General features: G+C 37.1%; 1 protein-coding gene across 2 annotated transcripts; it reads left to right on the plus strand.

Moving 5' to 3' along the window:
• Positions 1-23: 23 nt before the first annotated feature.
• Positions 24-23,725, plus strand: WARS1 (tryptophanyl-tRNA synthetase 1). 2 transcript variants are annotated; one of them, XM_081938932.1, is made up of 11 exons: positions 24-182; positions 3,029-3,234; positions 6,078-6,285; positions 7,784-7,892; positions 8,619-8,738; positions 12,708-12,890; positions 13,883-13,983; positions 14,982-15,094; positions 15,370-15,543; positions 18,510-18,650; positions 19,542-23,725. In XM_081938932.1, exons 2-11 carry the CDS (start codon positions 3,121-3,123, stop codon positions 19,698-19,700), a joined length of 1,422 nt encoding a protein of 473 aa, XP_081795058.1. In that variant the 5' UTR covers positions 24-182; positions 3,029-3,120; the 3' UTR covers positions 19,701-23,725. The 2 variants fall into 2 exon arrangements, with proteins under 2 accessions (XP_081795058.1, XP_081795057.1); XM_081938931.1 differs by lacking the exon at positions 24-182 and adding an exon at positions 700-909.
• Positions 23,726-26,086: the final 2,361 nt, after the last annotated feature.

Genomic DNA, 26,086 nt, shown 5'->3' on the forward strand with positions numbered 1-26,086 from the left:
CCCGCAGTGCGCTCGCAGGGCGAAGCGCTGTCGGTTTCTCTCCTCGTTGTCCTCAGTTCCGGCCTAGGGACGCCTTTCCTGATCGGAAGACGATCGGCGTCGCACGGGCTGTGCTGTAGCTGATGCAATGGGGTTGCTCCTACTGGAGAGCCGCTGAAAGAAGTGGGGGATTCCGCGGACAGGTAAGGCAAAAGTCAGGGAGAAAGGGGAGGTAAAAGGAGGCAGAGCGGGAACGCCTCTAGTTATCTTGAAAAGTCGGCTGGGGATCGGAGGAAAAGAAAGGGAAGATCTAGCTATCTTGAAAAGAAAGCTAGATCGGGGGGAAAGAAAGGGGGATCGGAGGAGGAAAAAACCCCATTCCTAAGAGGTCTTTAAGGGGCGTGTATAACCGCACCAGCGTGCCTAACGTTCCTGTCTTACTGTCCCCATTTATTTGTACGCATTTCCTGTGTTCTTATTCATGTTTATTCTTATTCCTGTTGTCTTGTACATGAGTGTCAAACTAAATAAATAAATAAATATACAGAAATAAATAAAATATTTGGAGAAGAGGAAAAGAGATTTCCGTAGGAGAGAAAGAAAAACTGAATCTAGGGTTGGAAAGAAAAAAACTGCTGCTTCTTCTGCCTGACTTTCTGTGTTCGGTGATAGGCGTTGTATGTATCTTTTTGCTCTCCTGAAAATTTAGCCCTTGTGTGACTACTAGGCCACCCTGACCAGGAGGTTGATAATTAAGATATCAATATTTAAAGGACTTTTCAAGCTTTTTCGTTGAAATGCATACAATGGCCCTGTAAAAGATGCCACAGCGACTGTTCCACCCATATTGCAGATTCAGCTGAAACTGAAACCGAACCCTTGCCTAACCTTGTCTAATGAGAAAATTGCAGATGTGATTTTCATATCAGGGTAGGATTTGGTTCCTTGTTCTCCTTTTTAAAAGATGTGTTCCTGTGCTGTGTTTCTATGCTGTTAGACACTGGTGCTGTCCAGGTGCAGAAAGAGAATGTGGGAAGCTGCTCTTTTTAGAGCAGATTATTTTCAGCCCAGGTTTGTGGAAGTAAATTGACAGGATGGAACTCTCTAATCTAAAGACTCAGCTAGTGGCTTAATACAATAATACAATGCAATACAATTACCTGTAAACTAATGGTTTGGAATTGTAATTGGGGCCATGTGAGCATGATGTATGTATGCCCTGATGGTCAGAGCTTGGAGAACTGGTCCTCAAATCCAAATAACAATATTGGATTGATACAACAATTGAATTGTTTAGTACAATAATACTGTACCAAAGCCATAACACGTTAAATTAGTATACTTTTCAAGAAATATACCCATTGAGTTGAAGGAAAGGCAATTATATAATGTGCCAAAGCCCAAAAATAGCTAAATAGCATTATAGAAAAAATTATTCCTATTAAAGTAGGGAAATAGTTGATTGTGCAATTGTAGTTTAAATATAATCATAAGATGTATGGTGAGAAATACAATGAAATAGTAAAAATGGATTAAATGCCATATCACATCAGTTTTCTTCTTTCTTTCTTTTTCCTATGTGGCCCAACATCTTCACTGGAGCTGATAGTTCAGGAACAAATGATGCAGATACAGGGGACAGGATTAATATCTTGTACCCGCGGATGCCATTTGATCAATAGACAGACACTTTGATTTTGCTTAGATACAGAATTAACAAAAATAAATAAGTTAAAAGTAATGGTGTTTCCCACTTCATTCTAAATATATTTCATCAGAAATAGAAAATCTGTTGCTCTCCGGGTATTATTGGAGAATAGATTCCATTATGCAATAGTGGTGAATATTTGTAGCTTAGGTGTAGGATGAGGGTGGAGGTTTGTTCTCCAAGCTTGTGGATTTGTTTCTGAACATTTCATTACCAGTCTAGGTAACGTTCCCTAAATTCTGCTGAAGATGTTACCTAGCCTGGTAACCAAACATTCAGAAAGCAATCCACAAGCTTGGAGAATGAACCTTCATCTTCAGATTCCATTATTCCTGACCATTGACCCCGCTAGTTTGCGCTCAAGTATATGTGGCTCAGACAACCGCAATTAATTTTGAATATGATAGGCTGTGAATGTCAAATGATGTCTGAAATAGGATTGTCTACTTCAGATGAAGGCCAGGCAAGAAAGGCTATGAAATATCTATCCTAGCTGACAAACATGTTTTTTTTAATGTAATTGCTTCTTGACATTGATTACAGTGCAATTGTCTATATTGTAACAGTATCATTATTTAAATGAAATACATTTACTAGTAATTGTGTACTCATCTTTCCAATAACTACAAATTGCTCTTGACTTATAACCCATTTTTGCCAACTATTTAAAGCTACAACACAGCTGAAAACAGTAATAAACAACCAGTCCTTGCACTTATGATTATTTCAATGCTTCCACAATCACATGATCAAAATTCAGGGCTTAGTAACCAGCATGGATTGTTGTAGTGTTTCAAGGACATGTTATCAGCATTTGTGACCTTCCCACTCAACAAACAAAGTCAGTGGCAGAAGCCAGTTTCACTTATCCTCAGTGATTCACTTAAGAGCTGTAGCAAAAAAGATCATAAAATCTGGCATGACTTACTTAATTGCCTTACTTAGCAATGAAAGTTTCAGTCCCAATTGTGATCATAAGTCAAGGGCTACTTGTATCCTTATGTAATTCATAGATTTATAGATGATAGAGAGATGATAGAGAGATGATAGAGAGAGAGAGAGATGATAGATAGATAGATAGATAGATAGATAGATAGATAGATAGATAGATAGATAGATAGATAGATGATAGATAGATAGATAGATAGATAGATGATAGATGATAGATAGATAGATAGATAGATAGATAGATGATAGATAGATGATAGATGATAGATGATAGATGATAGATAGATAGATAGATGATAGACAGACAGACAGACAGACAGACAGACAGAAACATACATGCATACATGCATACATGCATACATACATACATACTAATATTTATTTTTCTTATAGAATTCTCCAAAATTGCTGTTTTGAATTTTCTGGATAAAACATTATAAGACACACTTTGAATTAAAAATACAAGACTTTCCACATTCCTTAAAATGGCAGATATTCCAAATGGAAGCTTTTGCTCTCTTAAGCCTCTTGAACTGTTTGAACAAATAGCTGCACAAGGAGAAAACGTCAGATCACTGAAATCCATAAAAGCACCAAAGGTAAACCAATACTTTTTTAATGTATGTGTTCATTCATTCATTCATTCATTCATTCTGTGGAATCCACCTATATAAATATTTTAATAATTGTCTTGTAATAAAACTGTGTTACTACAAAATATGAGTATTGAATTGGATTGGGGAGGGGATGTTCTGTCATTCAGCCACCAGAATTGAATTTTAAGTTTTCTGATAAAATATAGTATTAGATCTAGAGCATTTGTTCTGTAAGCAAAAGTGCTCCTTGAAAGGCTTTCACTGGATTAGTAGAAATTTTCTCTGATTCAGCCTTTGCTCTTTTCTTGGCTTGTTCATCTCATCTACTCACAAATAATACTTGGAAGAAATGGTCACAAACAGACTTACGTGATTGTCCCCTGAGTCCCTCAGACCTTTTTCTTATTCTCCAGCAAGTAACTACTAGTAAAAATGACAAAATGAGCAAGAACAAATTTCGAATTCATCATAGGATTTATTCAGTGGCAATGCAATGTGTAAATAATTTTTTGTTGTTTTCTTTACTTAGTATCTGTCTACAGCCTATTTCAATTGCTAAATCTTTACTGTAGATTTAATTTAAAAATTGGACCTTCATAGTAAATGTTCTGCATTACATTCTGTGGATAAAATCAGTCAAATCCATTCCAACCTAGACAAAATAGTTTTAACAGAATCTGTGAGAGATATAACCAATGTATTATCTCTTCTAAGATGGATACAGTCTTACCTTGTACAACTTAAGGTGCGAACTAGCTGCTTAGAAAACTGCTACTTGCCCTTTGGACTTTTGCCCATTGTAGCATACGAAATCTTCCAAGGTTGAAGCAGTTGGATATATATTAATATCCGTAAACATCTCCATAATCAATGAGTTCCACTTTGGGAGTGTGGTAGGAGAAGAAGGCTGAGTGAATTCAAGGATTTTGTGAAGGGGGGAATACCATAGTCCTTTACGGAAAGTTAATAAATGGAAAGTTTGTGTTTTTAGTCTTACCAGAGACTAAAAGGAGGGGACAACCCCATATCCCCTCAGTCGCATGCAGGGATTTATTTTTCTACCTTAGTTTCATGGAAACCCATTCAGGTTTTTGTATAACCCTACAGTTCTGTAAAGTCCAGCTTAAAAAAATCTTAGACTAGATATTATCAGGAATTTGGAGAAAGAAATGAAATTTTTCATTAAGTAGCTGGCAGAAAGCTATTTTGCTCACTCTACCTCCAACTTTCACTTACTCTACCTAAAGGAAAGTTCGGCTCAGGACTCTGCAGGTTGTGCGCCAACTATAACATGTCAGATATGATGCTCCATTGCGCGTGCTCGCAACGGTGTATTAACCATTAAGCAGACTAAGCACGTGCTTAGGGCACCAGGTCCAAGGGGGCACCACAAAGTTGAGAAACAAAAAAAGCCAATGAAAATTTGTACAGTATGTACAAAGGAGTGGGGCACCAAGATTTGTCAGTGCTTAGGGCACCAGTGAGCCTTAATCCGCCACTCTGTGTGTGCGTGTGTAGATATATCCATACATATATACACACAAGTGGTGAGATTCAAAAATTTTTACTACTGTGGGCGTGGCTTGGTGGGTGTGGCAAGGGAGGAATACTGTAAAATCTCCATTCCCTCCCCACTCCAGGGAAAGGATATTGCAAAATCCCCATTTCCTCCCGAGTATCTTGGGAGGCAGAGAATAGATGGGGGCGGCGCCAGTTAGAGGTGATATTTACCAGTTCTCCATACTACTCAAAATGCTACCGGTTCTCCAGAACTGGTCGGAACCTGCTGAATACCTCCTCTGATACACATATCTGCATACACCTTTGGGTTGAACGGTGGAGTCCTTTGTGCTCTCTGAGCAATCAAACTCAAAGAACACCAAGGACTCTACAGATATGATAAACAGAGACAAGCAGAGTCTCAAGGGCAAGTTTTTCTTTTTGGGTGATTACAAAAGCAGCTGTTCTTGATACGAGCTAAGCCTAAATCAAATGCAGGGCTGCCTTTTCCCCACTGTTTTGGGTCACCTCTCTGGATATAGCAAAAAGAACATGCTCCGGTGACCTCTATTAAACAATGTCAACTTATTGGATCTAGAAATCACGTCTTCTCTGTAGCACAGCCTACCTTGTGGAACAGTATCCCCCCAAGAGATCTGGATGGCCCTGATCCTGTTAGCCTTTTGTGAGTTGTGCTCTGTTTCCCCAGACTTTCAGGCCTGGAGGTTAGGCAAGTTTTGTTACTGAGGTGATTTTAGGATTAGAATGATTCATTCACCATCCTGGACTAATGTTTTTCCCTGTTGGATTTTTAATCTTTGTGCACTATCCCAAGCCATATGGTGAGTTAGGTATCGTATTGTGAGACAGGCAGCCATATAAATTATATAAATAAAGAATTCTGTTAAAACACTTGGATTTTGAAGAAGGACCTGATAAGCAAGCAATTTGGTTCTAGTTGGAATAAGCTCACCAAACTCTTAAATGGAATACTTATAATAACCTTTCCTTTTTGGTTCCCCTGCACCCATATGAAATAGATAAATATTTTTACCTGTTTTGCAAGTGGAAAAAGTGCAATAGAGGCCTTGAATGACGTGCTCAACATTACACAAGCAGATTGTTTGGCTGTCATTGTGGTTTTGAGAATTTGCTTTTGCCTTTTTTTTCCAGAACCAGCTGTTTCATTCCCATGCAGATTTTTGTCTTCACACTGTAATTTCTATGCATGGTAGATATTGAGAACATTGAATATGCATATATGTATATAGTTGCTAGGTTAAGTGTCTATAAACTTAATTTATTTGAATGCTGTTATGTATGATATTTTATTATTTTATTCCCAGGATGAAATTGATGCTGCAGTTAAGTTGTTGCTGTCATTAAAAGTAACCTATAAAACAGCTACAGGTCAAGAATATAAAGCAGATTCTCCTCCAACAGATTTCGCTCCAGTCAGTAACAGTCCAGACAACGTTGACGAGGATGATTTTGTGGACCCCTGGACAGTGCAGACATCCAATGCAAAAGGAGTAGATTATGATAAACTTATAGGTGGGTGGGATTCTATTACCTTAAAAACATGTTGGTTTGTTTATTTATTTATTACATTTATATGCTGTCCATGTCAAGTGTCTCTGAGTGGCTTAAAAGGTAAATGTAAAGGTTCCCCTTGCACATATGTGCTAGTCGTTCCCGACTCTAGGGGCCAGTGCTCATCTCTGTTTCAAAGCCGAAGAGCCAGGGCTGTCCAAAGACGTCTCCGTGGTCATGTGGCCACGGAGGCACACAGAACACCGAAGGCGCACAGAACGCTGTTACCTTCCCACCAAAGGTGGTTCCTGTTTTTCTACTTGCATTTTTACATGCTTTCAAACTGCTAGGTTGGCAGAAGCTGGGACAAGTAATGGGAGCTCACTCTGTTACGCAGCGCGTAACTGAACTGCCAAACTGCTTACCTTTCTGATCAACAAGCTCAGCGCCTTAGCCACTGAGCCACCGCGTCCCCTGAGTGGCTTACAACATTCTAAAAGTGAAAGCACAGAATATTAAAAACATTGACATGTTGAATATTAATATAAATTAAGATTAAATTAATTAGAAAATGGAATACAATGGGATTGGTGGGGGGGATGTTTTTTGAAATACAGCACATTTGCAAAGACTATCTAAGGATGCTCTTTAGGCACTGACCTATTTTTGCCACAGCCTTGAAGTTATAAAAAAAATGGTTATTCGTTTTCAAATAGCACTTTTCATAAAATATTATCTTTCCCGGTTGCCAGATGGGCCACTAACTTCATGTTCTGCTGGTGGGCTTTCATGAAAGTGTCATGGTTAAGATGTTAGAATTCATTGACCCTTGATCTTATTCAACTACTATGCTTCTTTGGTATTCAAGATTTCCAGAGAAGCCTTATTAAGTTTTCTTTCCTTTTTAATTTGCCTACTTTTATTGGGCAGCAGTGTAAGGATGTTTTTTCAGTTCACAAATTTTTAAAATCACGATTATTGTTTTAGATTCCAAAAACCATGAGATGTAACAATGTCACTGGAATGAGGGATAAGTAACATTAATAGCCCATTTTTATGTTACTATTTAAGGACATCAAATAAGAGAGCTGCTATAGAGTTTAACTGAACCTTTAAAAAGCAAAATATGCAGTGTATTCAGTAGATTTTACAGCATAAATCTTAGGATATGCTGTATATTCAGACAGGATGAAAGTTTTATTGAATTATGAAGGTAATATAGATTGAAGGAGTTATCTTGAAATCTACGTAATTACATAATTAGACATGTTCTGTCAGCAAATATTTATTGTACAGTTAATTTTCAAGTCAAGACCAATTTCAGGAGACCGATCATCCCTTTTTGACCTTTCCTTTGAGATCAAGTGTAGTTCTCTTATGTGTTCATCATTTACATGTAGTACAACCTTTTCAAATCATTTCAACTATTTTCCCATTTATTTTCTGAGGAATGGGGCTTTATTCATTAATGTATTCACCATCATGTATATAATTCCGTCTCTATTTCTATTGTTTTCAGTTCGATTTGGCAGTAGCAAAATTGATAAAGACCTCATCAATAGAATAGAGAGAATTACGGGTCAAAAACCACATCATTTTCTACGGCGAGGTATTTTCTTTTCTCATAGGTAAGTGTGCTTTATCACTAGCTTATTTGGATTAAACAAAATATCCTTTCTAAATGTCTCTTTCATTCATCAATATATTGAGTACTATTCTACAAGCATCCCTATGAAAGAAAACTAAAACTTGGAGCATGAAATGCTCCTCCGCTCCTTTCGTGTAAAGCTCAAGACCCACCTATTTCAAGTAGCTGGCCTGGCTCAACTTTGATCCCACTATATCGCTCCTGACGCGTTTTTTATTTGGGGTATTTTAATTGTATCTAATTATTTAGGGGTTTTAAATATTGTGTTTTTAAGTGTTTTTATTCATCAGCTCACCTCCTCCTTGTATATGTATATGTATATGTATTGTATATGTCTTGGTATATGTTTTGTTATATGTATGTTTGTCTATATATTTATTTCCAATGTTTTATTGTACGCCGCCCCGAGTCCTTTGGGAGAGGGTGCGGCTAAGAAATAAATATTATTTATTATTATTATTATTATTATTATTATTATTATTATTATTATTATTATTATTATTATTATTATTATTATTATTATTAAATGGTGGTCCTACATTCCTTGTATTTCAAAACTAGAATCTTGTCGCATGATATAAATTATGGCATAGTATTTTTTAAAATACAAAATAATCACTGAAATCTGTTCATGCTGCTCTCATTTATCTTTATATGAGTGGGTGTTTCCTTTAAAAGCATACAATGTTTCCTTACTTTCTTCCAGAGATATGAACCAAATTCTTGATGCCTATGAACAGAAGAAGCCATTTTACCTTTATACAGGCAGAGGTCCTTCATCTGAGACAATGCATGTTGGCCACCTTATCCCATTTATGTTTACAAAGTAAGTAATTCTGATAAGATATTTTGGTTATTATTATTAAATGGTTTCTTATTTTAAAAGCAATTAATTTTAGTGGTATATGTTTGCATAAGCTAATTGCTGAGATTTGAAATTAGGACATAGAGTTTGAGATCAATATACAGAAATGTTTAGAGAAGTATCATTTCTTTGTTGCAGTCTCTTCTGGAAACAACGCTTGAACTTTAGTATATTCTCCTGAACTGTGCTGTATATAAGGTTTTTTATGGTTTTTTATATAAGGTTTTATGGGAAAGGGAAATCACCCCAGATTGGATGCAAATATTTTTAATGAGCAGAGAACATTGTATATATACATACATGCATGCATACATGTTTCTGCTCATTAATTGCAATAACTATAGCACTTAAACTTATGTACCACTTTACAGGCCTCTCTAAGTAGTTTACAGAGTCAGCATATTATCCATGCAGCGAGGAAAAGTGGAAAAAATAGAAAGAATAGAACTGGAAAATGGAAGCATAGTGAAAGCATTAGCAAAGGATGACAGTTACAAATACCTAGGTATATTGGAAGCAGATAACATCTTGAATGGAAAAGTCAACGAGTCAACACAAAAGAGATACATAAGGAGGGTAAGCAAAATATTAAAATCAAAGCTGAATGCTGGAAACATAATTAAAGCCATTAATACATGGGCAGTTCCAGTGATACGCTACTCAGCTGGAATCATCAACTGGACTTTAGCTGAACTGGAAAACGTGGACCGGAAAACGAGCAAACGTTACATCCATGAAGTGGCATCGACAGGTTGTACCTGCCAAGAAAAATAGGGGGCAGAGGGCGATTGCAAATCCATCAAACTGTAGAAGAAGAAAAACAAAGTTTGAATGATTATGTGAACTAAAGTACAGAAAAATTGCTACAGGCTGTGAAAACACAGAACAGTATAAAAATAACAGAAACAAAGGTAGAATATAAGGAAAAACAGCAGGATGACAGATTAAATAGATGGAAAACCAAAGCTTTGCATGGACAGCACTTGAAAAATATTGAACGAAATGTGATGACAACTTGACATGGACATCGCTTAAGATGGGAACCATCAAGAAAGAAACAGAAGGTTTAATGCTCGCTGCTCAAGAACAAGCACTACAAACTAATGCCATGAAAGCGAAGATACAAAAATCCACTGACAATCCAAATTGCCGACTTTGCAACCACAAAGTTGATGTTTCACATTTAATTTGTGAATGCAGCAAAATTGCACAAACTGATTACAAAGCTAGACACGACTGAGTTGCTAAATTAAACCACTGGTCATTATGTAAAAAGTATGACTTACCTGTATCTAAAAAGTCATGAGAGCACAAAGCTGAAGAAGTTACCGAAAATGAGAGGGTGAAGATCTTGTGGGACTTTCAAATAGGATCGTCATTTGGGACACAACACGCCAGATATCACGGTTGTAGAGGGACGAAACATACAATTTATTGACATCGCGGTACCAGGAGATGCCAGAGTCAAAGAAAAAGAACTGGGAAAAAAATCACGAAATACCACGACCTGGCTATCGAAACTACCCAATAATGGATGAAACATGTAACAGTGATACTCATTGTCATCGGGGCACTTGGCCCCATGTCCAAGAATTTTACATCAACAAAATGATACATCCACAAATTGCAGCTTCCTGCAATAACACCATCGGAACTGCAAAAAACTGTGCTACTTGGAACATCTTATATTTTAAGAAGGTACTTGGTTGATACCTAGGACACTGGAAGCAAACCGTTTCAACCTTAGCACCAGTCAATGGTATTTCTGGTGCATTTTTGAATATTCAGTTGACTGAGTTTCATGTTTAATGAATAAAGTATAGTAATACTAATATCACAACACATTCAAATAAATAATTGCTCAACACTGTCCATATATACAGCCAATGGAGTTTGAATTGGATAAATGTGTCACTTTTACCATCAATGGAGGAAAATAGTGAAAATGAAGACAATCAAGATAGTCTATGGAAATAAAATTAAAAGTCTGGATAAAAATAATCGTTACAAATACCTGGGCATCCTGTGTACTCTTTATTTCTGAATTGATTCTGCTGGATAAGGGCTATCTTATGCACACAAATGGAAATTATATGTTTTGAAACTGGGATTTCTTTTGTGTAAAAATGCATAAAACTTCAAGGACTAAGCTAGACATGATGTCCTGACCAGTGGTGGATTCAAATTCTTTACTACCAGTTCTGTGGGCGTGGCTTGGTGGACATGACTTGTTGGGTGTGGCCAGGGAAGGATACTGTAAAATCTCCATTCCTACCGCATTCCAGGGAAAGGATACTGCAAAATCCCCATTTCCTCCTGATCATCTGACACGTGGGAGACAGAGAATAGATGGGGGCAGCGCCAGTTAGAGTTGATATTTACCAGTTCTCCAAACTACTCAAAACTTCCATTACCAGTTCTCCAGAACTGTTCAGAACCTGCTGAATACCACCTCTGGTCCTGACTGTTAACAAAATAGCTATGACACTGACCGCAGAACAAGGGTATAGCCCACGGGTGTCAAACTCGCCGCATCACATTGGCATCATGTGACATTTCATGATGTTTCTCCCCTTCATGGAGCTGGGGTGGGTGTGGCCTCTCTAAGCAATTTACAGAGTCAGCATATTGCCACCAACAATTTGAGTCCTCATTTTACCCACCTCTGAAGGATGAGAGGCTGAGTCAACCTTTACCCAGTCAGATTTGAATTGCAAAATTTCAGGCAGCTGGCAGTCAGCAGAAGAAGTTGCAGTACTGCACTCTAACCAATATGCCACCAAGGCTCATTAAAAATATTTGCATACTTCAGTTTATTCTAGTGCTCCATTTCCAGAGGTACTTGAAAGATTTACAAGATATCAGTATTGTAGAATTCAAAATCTATTAATCCAAAAGGTAGTTAATACAGTGATAATGCGATCCAATCAAGGACTCCCACAAGGCTGCCCAAGAGGAGCACTCCTGTCAGATACTGCCTTATTCCACAAATCAGCCAGGTACTCAATTATGCTTCAGTTTGAAACCAACAGGTTTCATTTAAGGATTGGAGATAAGAGGAACAATTCTTATCTGAGATTGTTCAGGCAGTTTGTTATTTTACACAGGCAGGACAAAGTATTTATAAATATCTGTCTCTGTCATAGCATTATGTCTAATGCTACAGGAAAAAATGAAACAGGTGATTCCAAAATCCGAATATCAAACTTAAGTACTGGAATTGCATGAATTGTCCAAAATAATTGCTGCTGTAGGAGAAATACATGCACAATTAAGCACAATAAAATCCAATATTAGAACTCAAGGTACAATGTATTGATATGATGAGAAGAAAATTAATGTTTCCGTAATGTACAATATTATTCATAGAAATAAACTAATTGGCATTACTACATTATTTGTATTTTAAGTTGAAAGCTACTATTATGCAGGAAGATGGTACTCTCATTCCAAAGAAGCATGAACATCTCCAAGGACTGGACAGGAAAATGAATATTTGTTTGTCATGGCATCATCACCTAAAGGAACATGTCTAATGTCCTTGCTTCAAATGTCATAAAATAATTATGTAATCATATCATTTTCACTGTGATACAAAGATACATGTATCATTTTGATGTCAACATGGCTTGTTATACATATCAGTCATAGGATAAACTACTTCCACAATTTATCATATACATGTATTTTTCTTGCAAAATAGCTATATATGTGTTACCACATTATTATTAACATATTCGTAGGCAGGTGTGTATCTACATACCAAGAGGTATACTCAAATAAATGTTGCTGACTGAGAAAATATTTGTCCAAAGGCTGCATAAGAGATCGTAAATAAGGTTATTAACTTGTCGTTTGCATATCACATAATTTAACTAGAAGTTAGCTTGAAAAACTTGTTTTGTGTAAACTTGTTTTGTTTCTTACTAGGTGGTTACAAGAAACATTCAATGTTCCATTAGTCATACAAATGACTGATGATGAGAAATATCTGTGGAAAGATCTGACCATTGAGAAAGCCTACCAATACGCTATAGAAAACATCAAGGACATAATAGCCTGTGGATTTGACATTAATAAAACTTTTATCTTTTCTGATTTCTCTTATATGGGGTAAGGATCTCATTTTTTGATAACTGAATGATCAAAATTCATCATTTTGAAGTAATGTTAAACTATCCAGAAACTTTAACACAGTTCACTGCTGCTTCTTTAACCAATTTTCTTTCAGGAAATCTAATACATAGTATGGCATGTGTCAGTTTTAGAAAGAACACTGCTTAAAGAAAGCTTTTTGAAATAAAAGCCATTGTAAAGAGTATTCTTCTACAGAACAATTCTGTTTTGAGTTATTGCCGTTAAAAGTATGTTTGATAACCCTTTTTTCTTTATTATACTAATGAATCGTTTGAGGAGATTCAAATGTCATGGTTGGAATGTAATTCTTACGTTTTATTGCATTAAAGGGACTAAATAGAGCTAGAGCAATACTTGAAATTCTTCCAGCTTTAGAAGAAACAATATTTTATTCAAAGAAAAAAAGTTCTTAAATTTTGCTGTATATGTTGTTTGGCTAGGCTCTGAAAAACCCATCTTGCGGTTTTCTACAGAGTTTTAACATTCTAGGATTGCAAACTTAGAAGGTGTCATATATTAAACCCTTTGAGCTGACCTGGCCCTATTCCTGGAGTGCCTTTTGCCAGGTTGCATTGACCTGATAAGCACAGCAGAATCAGTTCTGCTAATATCCTGTGATCATTAGTAGCTTTGGAGGGTGAAAACTGTTGAAATCAGTTGGTTAGCAAATCTGATGGGGAAAAAAAGAACAAAAAAGTATGATAGCTTTAATACAGTATGAAACATAATAAATATATATATAAGCTTATAAGTACCTTTATAGTAAAATGAAATCTATAATAAAATAATTTGGAAATGCTTCATGAAAATGATAACTAAGTAGCTTAAATTTTATTTAAACTTATTTCTGAATACAATATATTAAACATCCATGTTTCCTCATACCTGATTGCAATATTGACTATGAACATTCTCAAGAACACAGTCTTCTCTGTGTTGAGGTTTTGATTTCTCTGCTCTTTTCCCAGGACAAGCATAGGCTTCTATCAAAATATTATTAAAGTTCAAAAGCATGTGACATTCAACCAAGTGAAAGGAATCTTCGGTTTTACAGATAGTGACTGCATAGGTGAGTTGCAATATAATTCTATTAACTAATACCATATATTGAAAACAAAAACCTACCTGAATTTCTGGTTCAAAAAAGCAAAACAATGAAATACAGTGCTTGAATCTTGGACTAATGACAGGGACTGCAGGTTCAAATTTTATTTAACCATGAAGAATCCCACAGATGATGAACTTTGCTTTATATGCTTCACCATATTTTTCTGGAAATACGATTAATGTAGAAATTATCCTTAGTTTTTAGAGGGGGTTCTGAGGGCGTATATGAAATAAAAATGTCATAAGTAAATTCACTGGAGGCATCTTTGCTTTGTAATTGTAGACATATACATTTGTTATAGTTGTAATCTACCATAGATAGAGAATTTCAGCTACATGGCTGAACTACAGCTCGCAACATCTTCAGACACCATTACTAATGATGAGAGTCAGTGGTGGGTTTCAATTTATTTTGCTACCGGTGTTCTTGTGCGCGCGCTTGCGCACTTTCCTTCCACCGCCGCCTCTACCGGTTCGCCTGATCTGGAGGAAACCAACAGAAACCCACCTCTGGTGAGAGTAGCTGTGAACTTGATGGTTTCAGGTTTATCCATCCTGTACTTGAACCTGGGAGATTGTCATTTCTGCTTAGATAATCTTTAGACAGTTAAAAGTATTGTGTACAGAAAAGGGAAATAATATTTCAGTTATTGAAATTGTTTCAAGAGCATAACATCAAGTAAAAATCACTGTCACAAAGTAACACCACATTTTCCAAACAGCTTCAACTGTTATACTTCAAATTACTGTCTAAGATTTTAAAGTATGTATTTGCTCGTATGTTGCCTGTTAAATGTTTAATTCTGAAATATATTTATATACATTCTTTACCTGTAATAAGTCATTTAGCTTTAGGCCTCTCTTAACTAGCATTGAAACATTGAAATCTAATTTCTGTATTTAACTACTCTATTTTTCATTATGTTTTACTGGACAAATGAGTATTTTGTGTTTTCCTAGGAAAGATAAGTTTTCCTGCTATTCAAGCAGCTCCATCCTTTAGCTCATCATTTCCAAAGATCTTCAACAATAGGAAGGATATCCAGTGTTTGATCCCATGTGCAATTGATCAGGTAAGAAAGCTACCTGGGATGTTTTAAACAACTTCCATCAAATCCATTACAAAAAATGAAAGCTAGATATACATTCGGCAGATCGCTAGTTGCAGCTTGCCTTTAATCCAAGCTTCTATTCTTTTTATACAATTTAATTTAAGGAAATTTAAGAAACAAAAGTTTTCCAACACTTTATATGATTTGTAGTGCTCTTCCTCTCTTGACTTACACTATAACAGATTCATGCTGTGATGCTTTTTGTTCTGGGTTCCCCCCCCCCTCCCTGTTTTTAGGATCCCTATTTTAGAATGACAAGAGATGTAGCTCCTCGGATTGGCTTTCCCAAGCCAGCATTACTGCATTCTGTCTTCTTCCCAGCTTTGCAGGGAGCACAAACAAAAATGAGTGCTAGCGATCCGAACTCCTCCATCTTTCTTACGGATACGCCCAAGCAAATCAAAACAAAGGTAAGAGACCAATGCTGCACACAGGTTGTGCTGCTATTGAATTCCAGCTTGCTGCTTGGCCTTCACAGACTATTCATTTCAGCTCTATATTTTCCCTACAGTTGTTCCCCAAAGAATGTTGCAGCAAATATTGAAAATTATATTCTTAAGCAGACTGAGCCTTAAATACTTCACCCTAATCATGTGTCTTTACATTGCAAACTAAAGTAGCAGCAATATTTCAATTCAAACCTTTATTGTCAGAGTAGAACATGTGTACAATGAGATTGGCTAAAGTTCCCTTTGTACATCACCACCCCCACTCTCAACACAATACAACTCACAGTGAAAGGGAAAAAAATCCCTAGCCCAGTGAATCCTACTAACAAACACCCAGTCCAATCGCACATCGCACCCGCCCCACAAGTCAATCATATTATGTTGTTGTAGGGTTATTTTTCATTCAGGTGTCTTGACAGCCCACGGATAAAAACTGTTCTTCAGCCTGTTTGTGCGGCTGCCTATGCTTCTATATCTCATTCCAGATGGTAGGAGAATAAAGAAGGGCTAACCAGAGTGTGAGTCGTCCCAGAGGATTTTCCTCACTCTCCTAAGGCAGCGAGCCCTAGCGATGTCCTCTAGTGGTATCAGGGGACAGCCCACAATGTACTAAGGATCCTGTGCTGATTGTCTCTCCATGGCCTCCATGAAATCATTTGACAGTTGCTAGGCAAGTTATCACGGTGGGTAATCCCAGTCTGCTTGGCTTTAAGGAGTGTGGGCTTCCCTCATCCACCATGTTTTGTATATCTCTCGTAACATGCAATTGTCATACCCTGGAGGACATTGCACAAGACCCTTTGCAAAGTAACACCGATATGATTATTCCGACAAAAATGAATCTCAGAACAGGTTTAATAGAAAAAAACATAATTCTTAGATATGTAATATCTAAAATACTTTGGTTTTTCCACACTTGTTTATGATGCCATATTTGAATATGTTTTCCTCATTTACAAAAATATTCAAAATAAATGGTTTAATCTTCAGATTGATCACTCGATTCTTCTTCTGGATCATTAGCATAATTTTATATTTTATCGTTTTAACATTATCATAAAGATGCAAAGAAAAATCCATAATATGTATCTAACCAACATATTGATGGTGGGTGGAAATGTAACTCCGTTTTGATTAATAAACTCTTATTTGTTTTTGCATCGATGTGGCCTTCTTTACTTTGCAATATCAGAATACTATATCCTACTTTACAGGTGAAACTCGAAAAATTAGAATATCATTAGAAGTTCATTTAGTTTGGTAATGCAACTTAAAAGGTGAAACTAATATATGAGATAGACTCATTACACGCAAAGCAAGATAGTTCAAGTTGTGATTTGTCATAATTGTGATGATTATGGCTTACAGCTCATGAAAACTCCAAATCCACAATCTCAGAAAATTAGAATATTGTGAAAAGGTGCAATATTCTAGGCTCAAAGTGTCCCACTCTAATCAGCTAATTAAGCCATAACACCTGCAAAGGGTTCCTGAGCCTTTAAATGGTCTCTCAGTCGGATTCAGTAGGAATCACAATCATGGGAAAGACTGCTGACCTGACAGTTGTGCAGAAAACCATCATTGACACCCTCCATAGGGAGGGAAAGCCTCAAAAGGTAATTGCAAAAGAAGTTGGATGTTCCCAAAGTGCTGAATCAAAGCACATTAATAGAAAGTTATGTGGAAGGGGAAGGTGTGGAAGAAAAAGGTGCACAAGCAGCCAGGATGACTGCAGCCTGGAGAGGATTATCAGGAAAAGGCCATTCAAAAGTGTTGGGGACTTTCATAAGGAGTGGACTGAGGCTGGAGTCAGTGCATCAAGAGCCACCACACACAAACGGATCCTGGACATGGGCTTCAAATGTATTCCTCTTGTCAAGCCGCTCCTGAACAACAAATAACGTCAGAAGCGTCTTACCTGAGCTAAAGAAAAACAGACCTGGTCTGTTGCTCAGTGGTCCAAAGTCCTCTTTTCTGATGAGAGCAACTTTTGCATCTCATTTGGAAACCAAGGACCCAGAGTATGGAGGAAGAATGGAGAGGCACACACTGCAAGATGCTTGAAGTCCAGTGTGAAGTTTCCACAGTCTGTGTTGATTTGGGGAGCCATGTCATCTGCTGGTGTTGGTCCACTGTGCTTCATTAAGTCCAGGGTTAACGCAGCCGTCTACCAGGAGATTTTGGAGCACTTCATGCTTCCTTCTACAGACAAGCTTTATGGGAATGCTGACTTCATTTTCCAGCAGGACTTGGCACCTGCCCATACTGCCAAAAGCACCAAAACCTGGTCCAAACCAAGTACTGAGTACATTTGCATGCTTATACATTTCAGAGGTCTGATATTGTTCTATGTACAATCCTTGTTTTATTGATTGCATGTAATATTCCAATTTTCTGATATTGTGGATTTGGGGTTTCCATGAGCTGTAAGCCATAATCATCACAATTATGACAAATCACGGCTTGAACTATCTTGCTTTGCATGTAATGAGTCTATCTCATATATTAGTTTCACGTTTTAAGTTGCATTACTGAAATAAATGAACTTTTGCACGATATTCTAATTTTTTGAGTTTCACCTGTATATAAGATTTAACTGTAATATGTTGGTTAATATTGAAAAATCTAAAGATGCTGTTTATTAGATGGGCGCAATGGCCAAATTGGTCAATGATGTATAAAGGCAAATATCTCTTCAATGATAGTTTTTACACTCTTGACAATGTTAGCCAAGGCTAATGAAAGCTAAGTAGATAATATATTTTAAGTTCCAGAGATCACAATGTCTGTCTCTTCTTTTATAGCTACACCTGGAACTTGTATTTTTAGGGTAGTTCGCAATGCTGTTTATTATGTATAAAGTTTACTTTATATTCAAGCTTTCCCCCACTTCTAATACATATACATATTCTTCTATTTTGCTCCAGATTAATAAGCATGCTTTCTCTGGTGGCAAAGACACTGTTGAAGAGCACAGGCAATATGGTGGTAATTGTGATGTAGATGTGTCTTATATGTACCTCACCTTCTTCCTTGAAGATGATGACAGATTAGAACAAATTAAGCAGGTAATTGCCATCTTCTTTTTGAAATGTTCTGCTCATCTTGAAAAAAATATTCAGAGATTATCATCATGTACCACAAGGAGCCAGACTCCTGAGCCAAACTATAAGGTGTTTTTTTTTCTTAAAGCATTTCATTCATAAAATATAAAATTTATATTTTTCATATATAAATCCAATATTGTTTCCTCTGAATACAGCATAATTGTTTAAAATAAAAGATAGTTATTTTTTATTTTTAAACTGTGCCTTGTCTCCAAGACATTCAAGGTGGTGTACATGGCGCTTCTCTTTCCCGCTTTATAGCAATAGTACTTAAACTTCTATACTGCTTCACAGTGCTTTTCAGCCCTCTCTAAGCAGCTTACAGAGTCAGCCTCTTGCCCCCAACAATCTGGGTCCTCATTTTACCCACCTCGGAAGGATGGAAGGCTGAGTCAACCTTGAGCCTGGTGAGATTCAAACTGCCAAATTGCAGGCAGCCGGCAGTCAGCAGAAGTAGCCTGAAGGTCTGCATTCTAACCACTGAGCCACCACAGCTCTTTATCCCAAACACTAATTGGTTGTGAGAATCATTAGCCAAAGTCATTCAGTCAATTTCCATTCAGAAAGTTGAATCGATCCTGTTTCTTCCCAGTCCTAATAACACTGCATTGGCGTGTCTTATTAATTCAGGGAGTTAAAAGGAACTCCTGAGTCATCAAATTGCACCTCCAATCAACTATCTTGTGCCTAAAGTATCCCTTTCTATGATGTTGTATAAGACCTTCAGAGGGAATGATACTCCTAGTTAAGAAAGGCAGAGTGCTTTCCATGCCCGCACAGTACCTTTCAGGAGATTAGCAGGAGATATCATTGGATATGACCATTCCCTTTCACTGTGACATTCTTTGGCAGGCTTACACAAGTGGAGCCCTGCTGACAGGAGAACTCAAGAAGGTGTTGATTGAAACTCTTCAGCCCTTGATTGCGACACACCAGCAAAGGCGAAAGCAGATCACTGATGAAATGGTGAAGGAATTCATGACCCCACGGAAGCTGGCATTTGACTACTAATTCTACAACCGCATGTTAATTTATCAGTACATAAAGATCACATGTTATTGTACCTTGATGTTCTTTTTTTGCCTTAATTATGTACAGGCATAAAGAGCGCTGCTTTCAATTATTAAATTATTCATATTCAACTAATGGTTATGTGAGAAAACCCTGTGTCTGTACTTGACAAAAAAAACAGAAATTAATTGTAGATAATATATGGACTTTATAGGTTAGCATGGTAATTTATTTCCTGGAGAAGATTGCTTTTCCACAAAATACCTAGTTTCAATGAACATGTGGATAGGAAGAAAATTGACTTAATAAAGAATCCAACTCTGGAACATTTTTATATCAAGTAGGATTTCCTGTTTCATCTCTAACTTTAATTCTTTGTTACAGTCAATGTATTTTCAAACATTTCATTATCCTAATTATGGTTCTATCTGTTTAAATTGTGAAGTATTCATGTGTTTTACAGTCATAAGAATACTTATGATAGCTTGAAAGACAGAACAGTTTATTCTTTGAATGATATCTAGCTGGGAAATAGTCAAAGTATACTGAACTTTTTGCTGACTTTTGCCAAATCATGGTACATAGTATTTCTAACAAAAAAAACCTAATGATTCCCTAAGAGCAATAAGAAATTTAACAGAGTAGAAACTATTCTCTTCTTGCCTTTGTTTCCAAGCATCCTGAATGCTCTAGTTACTCCGTGCTATTCCGTGATATCAGTGAAGTTTAGATCTCAAAGGATATGTTTGTTTCTATTTTGCTTTGTTTATTTCTAGTGTAATGGTTCAATAAAAAGGAATCTTCAAAATATAGCTTGTCATATCTCCTATACATAGATTCTTGGCTTTGGATGCAACAGCAATAATGATTCCATTGTTTTTCTTTTAAATAAAATAATAGAGGTTAGAAAGAACCTTGAAGGACTTCTAATTCCAACCCCTGGCTCAGTGCAGGAATCCTCATACCATCCTGGACAAAAGGTATCCAATCTTTTCTTTAAAACTTCCAGTGATGGAGTACCTTCATCAAACTTCAGGAGGCAGGCTATTCCACTGCTTAACAGCTCTTACAGTCAAGAAATTCCTCCTTATTTCCAATTTGGATCTCATTGGTAAAACAACTCATTGTGTGTTTTTCCTTATCCTCAGATTCTGTGGAAAATAAATCCACACATTTTGCCCCATGACATTCTTTCATGTATTGGTAGACTGCTGTCATGCCTTTCCTTAGCTCTCTTTCCCTTATGCTGAAAAGACCAAATTCTTCATAGGATTTAGCCTCTGTGCTCTTTACCATATTTGTTCTTCTTCTTTATCGTCTCCAGTTGCTCAGCATTCTTTTCATATTATGGCAATTAGAACTGCAGCATTCCAGATGCAATCTGACCAGTTCAGCATATCGTAGTACTATTACTTCTCATGATCTTGACATTATATGTCTATTTACACAGCCAAAAAGTGCATTGGCCCTTTTGGCAACTGTGCCCTATTGCTTAACCTGTAGTTTATCGAGACATCCAGATCTTTCTTACTGCTAAGATAAGTTCAGACTCTTAACATTTGTCATCACTGAATATTTTTGGATGGGGGTTCAGTGTTCAAGTTTTTCAAGGTCAATTTGAATCTTTTGCCTGTCTTCTGTGGTTTTAACACTCTCTCCCAGCTTTGTTTCACTGACAAATTTTATGAGCATTTTTTCTATTATCTCATCCAATTAATTTACAAAGATGTCAAAGTATTGGGCCCTGCACAGAACCCTGAGATATCCACTGCATACCCCTCATCGAGGGAACATAGGCCCATTAAGGACCAAATGTTGGTTACAGTCATTTGGCCAACTGCCAAATGCATTTAGTAGTGAGACCATTCATCCCACGTTATCCCAGTTTAACAAGAAGGAAGTAATCTAGGAAAGATTATGAAGAATCAGATGGGATATCTACTGATCCAAAAATGTTTAGATCAATGTTCTACTACAGTGATGGCTAACCTTTTTGTCACTGCATGCCAAAAGCGTGTGTGCGCGACAGCACGCATGCATGCAAGCAACCCATAATGCAATGAATTTGCGCCCCACCCCTGCACATGTGTCCCACCCCCCCTCACACATTTTTGCTTCTAGGTTGGTGCAGGAGGCTTTCCAGGTCAAAAACAACGCAGGGGTGCTGTGTGAGGCCCCAAAATGCAATGCAAGCACCTCCGTGCATGCACAGTGACCCCCTTGCATGCACACGTGTATCCCCCACATGTTCCCCGCTCCCCACGCATGCACGGTAGAGACCCAAAGACCAGCTGGCTGGTGGGAGGCGCACGGGCATGTGTGGTGGAGCTGGGCTGGGGAGACGGCTGGCGTGCCCACAGAGATGACTCTGTGTGCCACCTGTGGCATGCGTGCCATAGCTTCCCCATCATGGTTCTAGTAGTATTGATGAATCTGGGAACAACAGTCCTGATTTGAACTTGAAAGAAGTCAATAGAATTGTTCTACGCTCCTGCTGCCCATGACTTGAGATTTTTCTTTTATAGCAGTAAATCCTGTGAAATAACATACTGTATATGTATATATTTGTGCAAAGCAATGTACAAGAAGTGAGATTGTATGAGACTTTAATGTTTACAATTCAGGAAGACTCTCTGTTCCATAGATATTTTCTCACATTATTTCTATGCCTTATCGGCATTTCTAAAGGCTATTTGTCTTTTTAAAAAATCTGCCTATCCAGTTTATTTGTTGTATAATTTTATAGTAGGATATATTGGGGTTGTATGATAATAGAATTTTACTTTATTCCAGCTTACTTTTTTCCACTTGAGTAAAAAATATAATTACTCTTCAGGAAAATAGAGCATTTATGCATTAAATCTCTCTGCAAAATCCATACATTAATATGCATTGATTTGGGAATTGGTTTTATACTGCCACTCCCCAATCAGCTGGGAATTGGAATTAGGATTTGAGTTTAGTTTTGGTGACAAAAAGAAAAGCCCTTGGGAACAAGAGAATGGGTGGAAATGTAAATGACACAAATTAATGTGAAGGTTACTCTCACCCTTCGAGAGAAGCTGTTTTTTTTGGGGGGGGGGTCAATTTTTTTATAACACAGAACTTGACTCTTTCTTTCTGTCCAGTTCACTCTTGCCTTTTCGCCATCCAGTTTTGTTCCATCCGCCCTTCCAAAAAATCAATTCTCTTCTTTTCCCAGTACAACACTTTTCTCTTCAGTCTTATTTTCATGCTAGATTTGGAATTAAATTTATTATTTTGGTTCTTTTTGCTGGAGAGAGAGGAAAACATGTGTGTATATGTGAAAATATGAAATGTGGAATCCATTTTCTATACGAGGTTATTCTGTTAATATGAAGTTATCATTTTGCCTCGTCTTAACTTTTCTGAACTGTAGATTTCGACACACACACTATATATATAAGGGTATCAGATGCACCTATGTATTTGGCATAAATAATCTTCAGGGCTGCTTTAGCTGAAATTGTTAATCCTAGGCTGACTAGATAGAGAAGTTGGAAACGTAAAACACTTCCTTTTTTTATTTCTTTGTGTGGGATTGTCTAGATTATCTGAAGTTCAGTTTCCTCTTCCTTTTGAGTAGGTATGGTACACATTAATACTGCATATATGGAGAAATAACTTGGAAGTTTCTCTAATTACTTATTGTACATCTAAAGTTTGATAACAACAACAGCTTATATATATAGATAGATAGATAGAGAGAGAGAGAGAGAGAGAGAGAGAGAAGAGAGAAAGAAAAAGAAAAAGAAAAAGAAGAGGGAAGTGGAGGAAGATACAGTAGTGGGAGAGAGAGGTGGAAAGAATGGATCCAATGTACATTCGTGCATTTGTATTTTCTTTTTCACTTTTTCTTCAATAGTACAATTGTTAAAAGTCCCACTTAAAAATAACAGAAAATTATCATACTCGATCATTTTGTAGAACTTTGCAATAAAGACAATTCCTTGGTGATGTACAATAAAACTGTAAGATCTTGTGGAACACAATTTCACCATGAATACCAATGGTACACGTGTATATATTTGTTATCAGAATCTTCATACATACATGCATACATGCATACATGCATACAAATACATACATATGCACACATGCAAATAAATCAAAAGCTGTAAAGTTCTTTAAATTTGCTACTGTGTCTCTTCTTAGTTTATAATCAGCTGCTTACACAGTAAATAGCAAACTGTTATACATAGTAAATATGCATGCTGTTCAACCTGGTGGCCTCAATATACTGTAATGTTAATATGGCTCCCTAATGCCAAATTCCTTAAAAATGTGTAAGTAACACAATAAATTTTACTGTTTATAAAACAGGATTTTGAATTGAATAAGATAGTTAAGATGTACATGGAATCTAGTTAAGGGTTTCAAAGTTACGATATTGTTGCCATTACAGAAACTTGGTGGGATGAAACCCACAAATGGAACATACAGCTAGAAGGATTTAAATTATTTAAAAGAAATAGACCAAATAAAAGAGGTGGAGTTGCACTATGTATTAGAAATAACCACATCTCTACAGAAATAGAGCACAACAATGATGAGAACTATCTTGAATGCATTTGGGTCAATATTAAAGGTTGTGGGGGGGGGATGACATTGCCATAGGTCTATACTACAGGCCACCCAACCAAGCAGAGGAAGTAGAGGAACTTTTTACTAGTCAGCTAACTAAGGCATGTAGGAAGCACACCACAATAGTAATGGGGGATTTTAATTACCCTGACATCAACTGGGAAACAAACTCTGCACCAAGTGGAAGATCCAACAGGTTCCTAACGAACCTAGCAGACAACTTTGTTTCCCAAAAAGTAGAGAAGGGAACAAGGGGATCAGCCATATTAGACTTAATTCTCACTAACAGAGAGGAAATGATAAAAAATGTTGAAGCCATAGTAACCCTGAGGGCAAGTGACTATGCAATATTGGAATTCAACATTATGCAAACACAAGTAGTAGAACAAAGTAAAACTAGAAACTTGGATTTTAAGAGAGCTAATTTCAATAAACTTAAGAGAGAGCTTGGGAAGAATTCCATGGATGAGAATCCTCAAGGGGAAAACAACTCAAGAAGTTTGGGAAATTTTGAAAAATGAGATTACAAAAGCTCAGTCTAGCACAATATCAATGAAGAAGAAAAATAATAGCTCCCAAAAGAAACCAGCATGGCTGCATAAAGAACTCTCTGATAAATTGAAAGACAAAAAAGTTAAGTATAAAAAGTGGAAAGGGGGAAACATAACTAAGGCAGAATATCAGGAAATAGCCCGAGCCTGTAAAGATGAAGTAAGGAAAGCTAAGGCTCGCAATAAAGAAAGGCTTGCCACAAAAGTAAAAAATAACAAAAAAAAAGCTTCTTCCAACATGTTAAAAAGAAGAAAAAGGTTAAGGAAACAATTGGTCCATTGCTAGGAGGAAGTGGCAAGAAGGTGAAAAGCAACAGGGAGAAAGCAGAACTATTTAACTCATTTTTTGCATCTGTCTTTATACAAAGGGATAAAACAGTCCAACCTATCAAAAACAGCACCCCAAAAATCAGATTAGGAACACAAATTGAAATTGGGAAGAAAGTGGTAAGTGAGCACCTGTCTACCCTAGACGAGTTCAAATCACCAGGACCGGATGGATTACACCCCAGGGTTCTGAAGGAACTGGCAGATGAGATCTCAGAACCAGTGAACTATATCTTTCAGAGATCCTGGAGCACTGGGGAACTGCCAGAGGACTGGAAAAGAGCTGATGTGGTTCCCATCTTCAAAAAAGGGAAAAAATAGATCCAGGAAACTAACAGACCTAGCAGCCTGACCTCAATACCAGGAAAGATTCTGGAAAAGATAATCAAGCAACGAATTAGCAAAAACCTAGAAGTAAACAAAGTAATAGCCAAAAGCCAACATGGGTTTGTCAAAAACAGATCATGCCAGACTAATCTTATTGTATTCTTTGACAAAGTGACAAAATTAGTGGACCAGAGGAATGCCATCGATATAGTTTACTTGGACTTCAGTAAGGCATTTGATAAGGTAGACCATAACCTACTACTAGATAAAGTAGAAGAATGTGGGTTGGACAGCATCACCACCAGATGGATTCGTAACTGGCTGACCAACCGCACTCAACGTGTAGTCCTCAATGGAACTGCATCTACATGGAGGGAAGTATGCAGTGGAATACCCCAAGGCTCTGTTTTGGGCCCAGTACTCTTCAACATCTTCATCCATGATTTGCATGACGGAATAAATGGGGAACTCATCAAATTCGCAGATGACACCAAGCTGGCAGAAATAGCCAACACTCCAGAAGACAGGCTTAAGATACAGAAGGATCTTGACAAACTTGAACGTTGGGCACTATCT

The sequence above is a fragment of the Natrix helvetica genome (genome assembly GCF_964273705.1).
Source record: "Natrix helvetica genome assembly, chromosome: 1".
Taxonomy (NCBI): Eukaryota; Metazoa; Chordata; class Lepidosauria; order Squamata; family Natricidae; genus Natrix; species Natrix helvetica.

Coding starts and splice junctions, on each gene's coding strand:
- WARS1 (XM_081938932.1), top strand. CDS start 3,121: ATGGCAGATATTCCAAATGGAAGCTTTTGCTCTCTTAAGCCTCTTGAA. Junction 8,739..12,707: donor ATCCCATTTATGTTTACAAA/GTAAGTAATTCT, acceptor GTTTCTTACTAG/GTGGTTACAAGAAACATTCA. Junction 18,651..19,541: donor GATTAGAACAAATTAAGCAG/GTAATTGCCATC, acceptor ATTCTTTGGCAG/GCTTACACAAGTGGAGCCCT.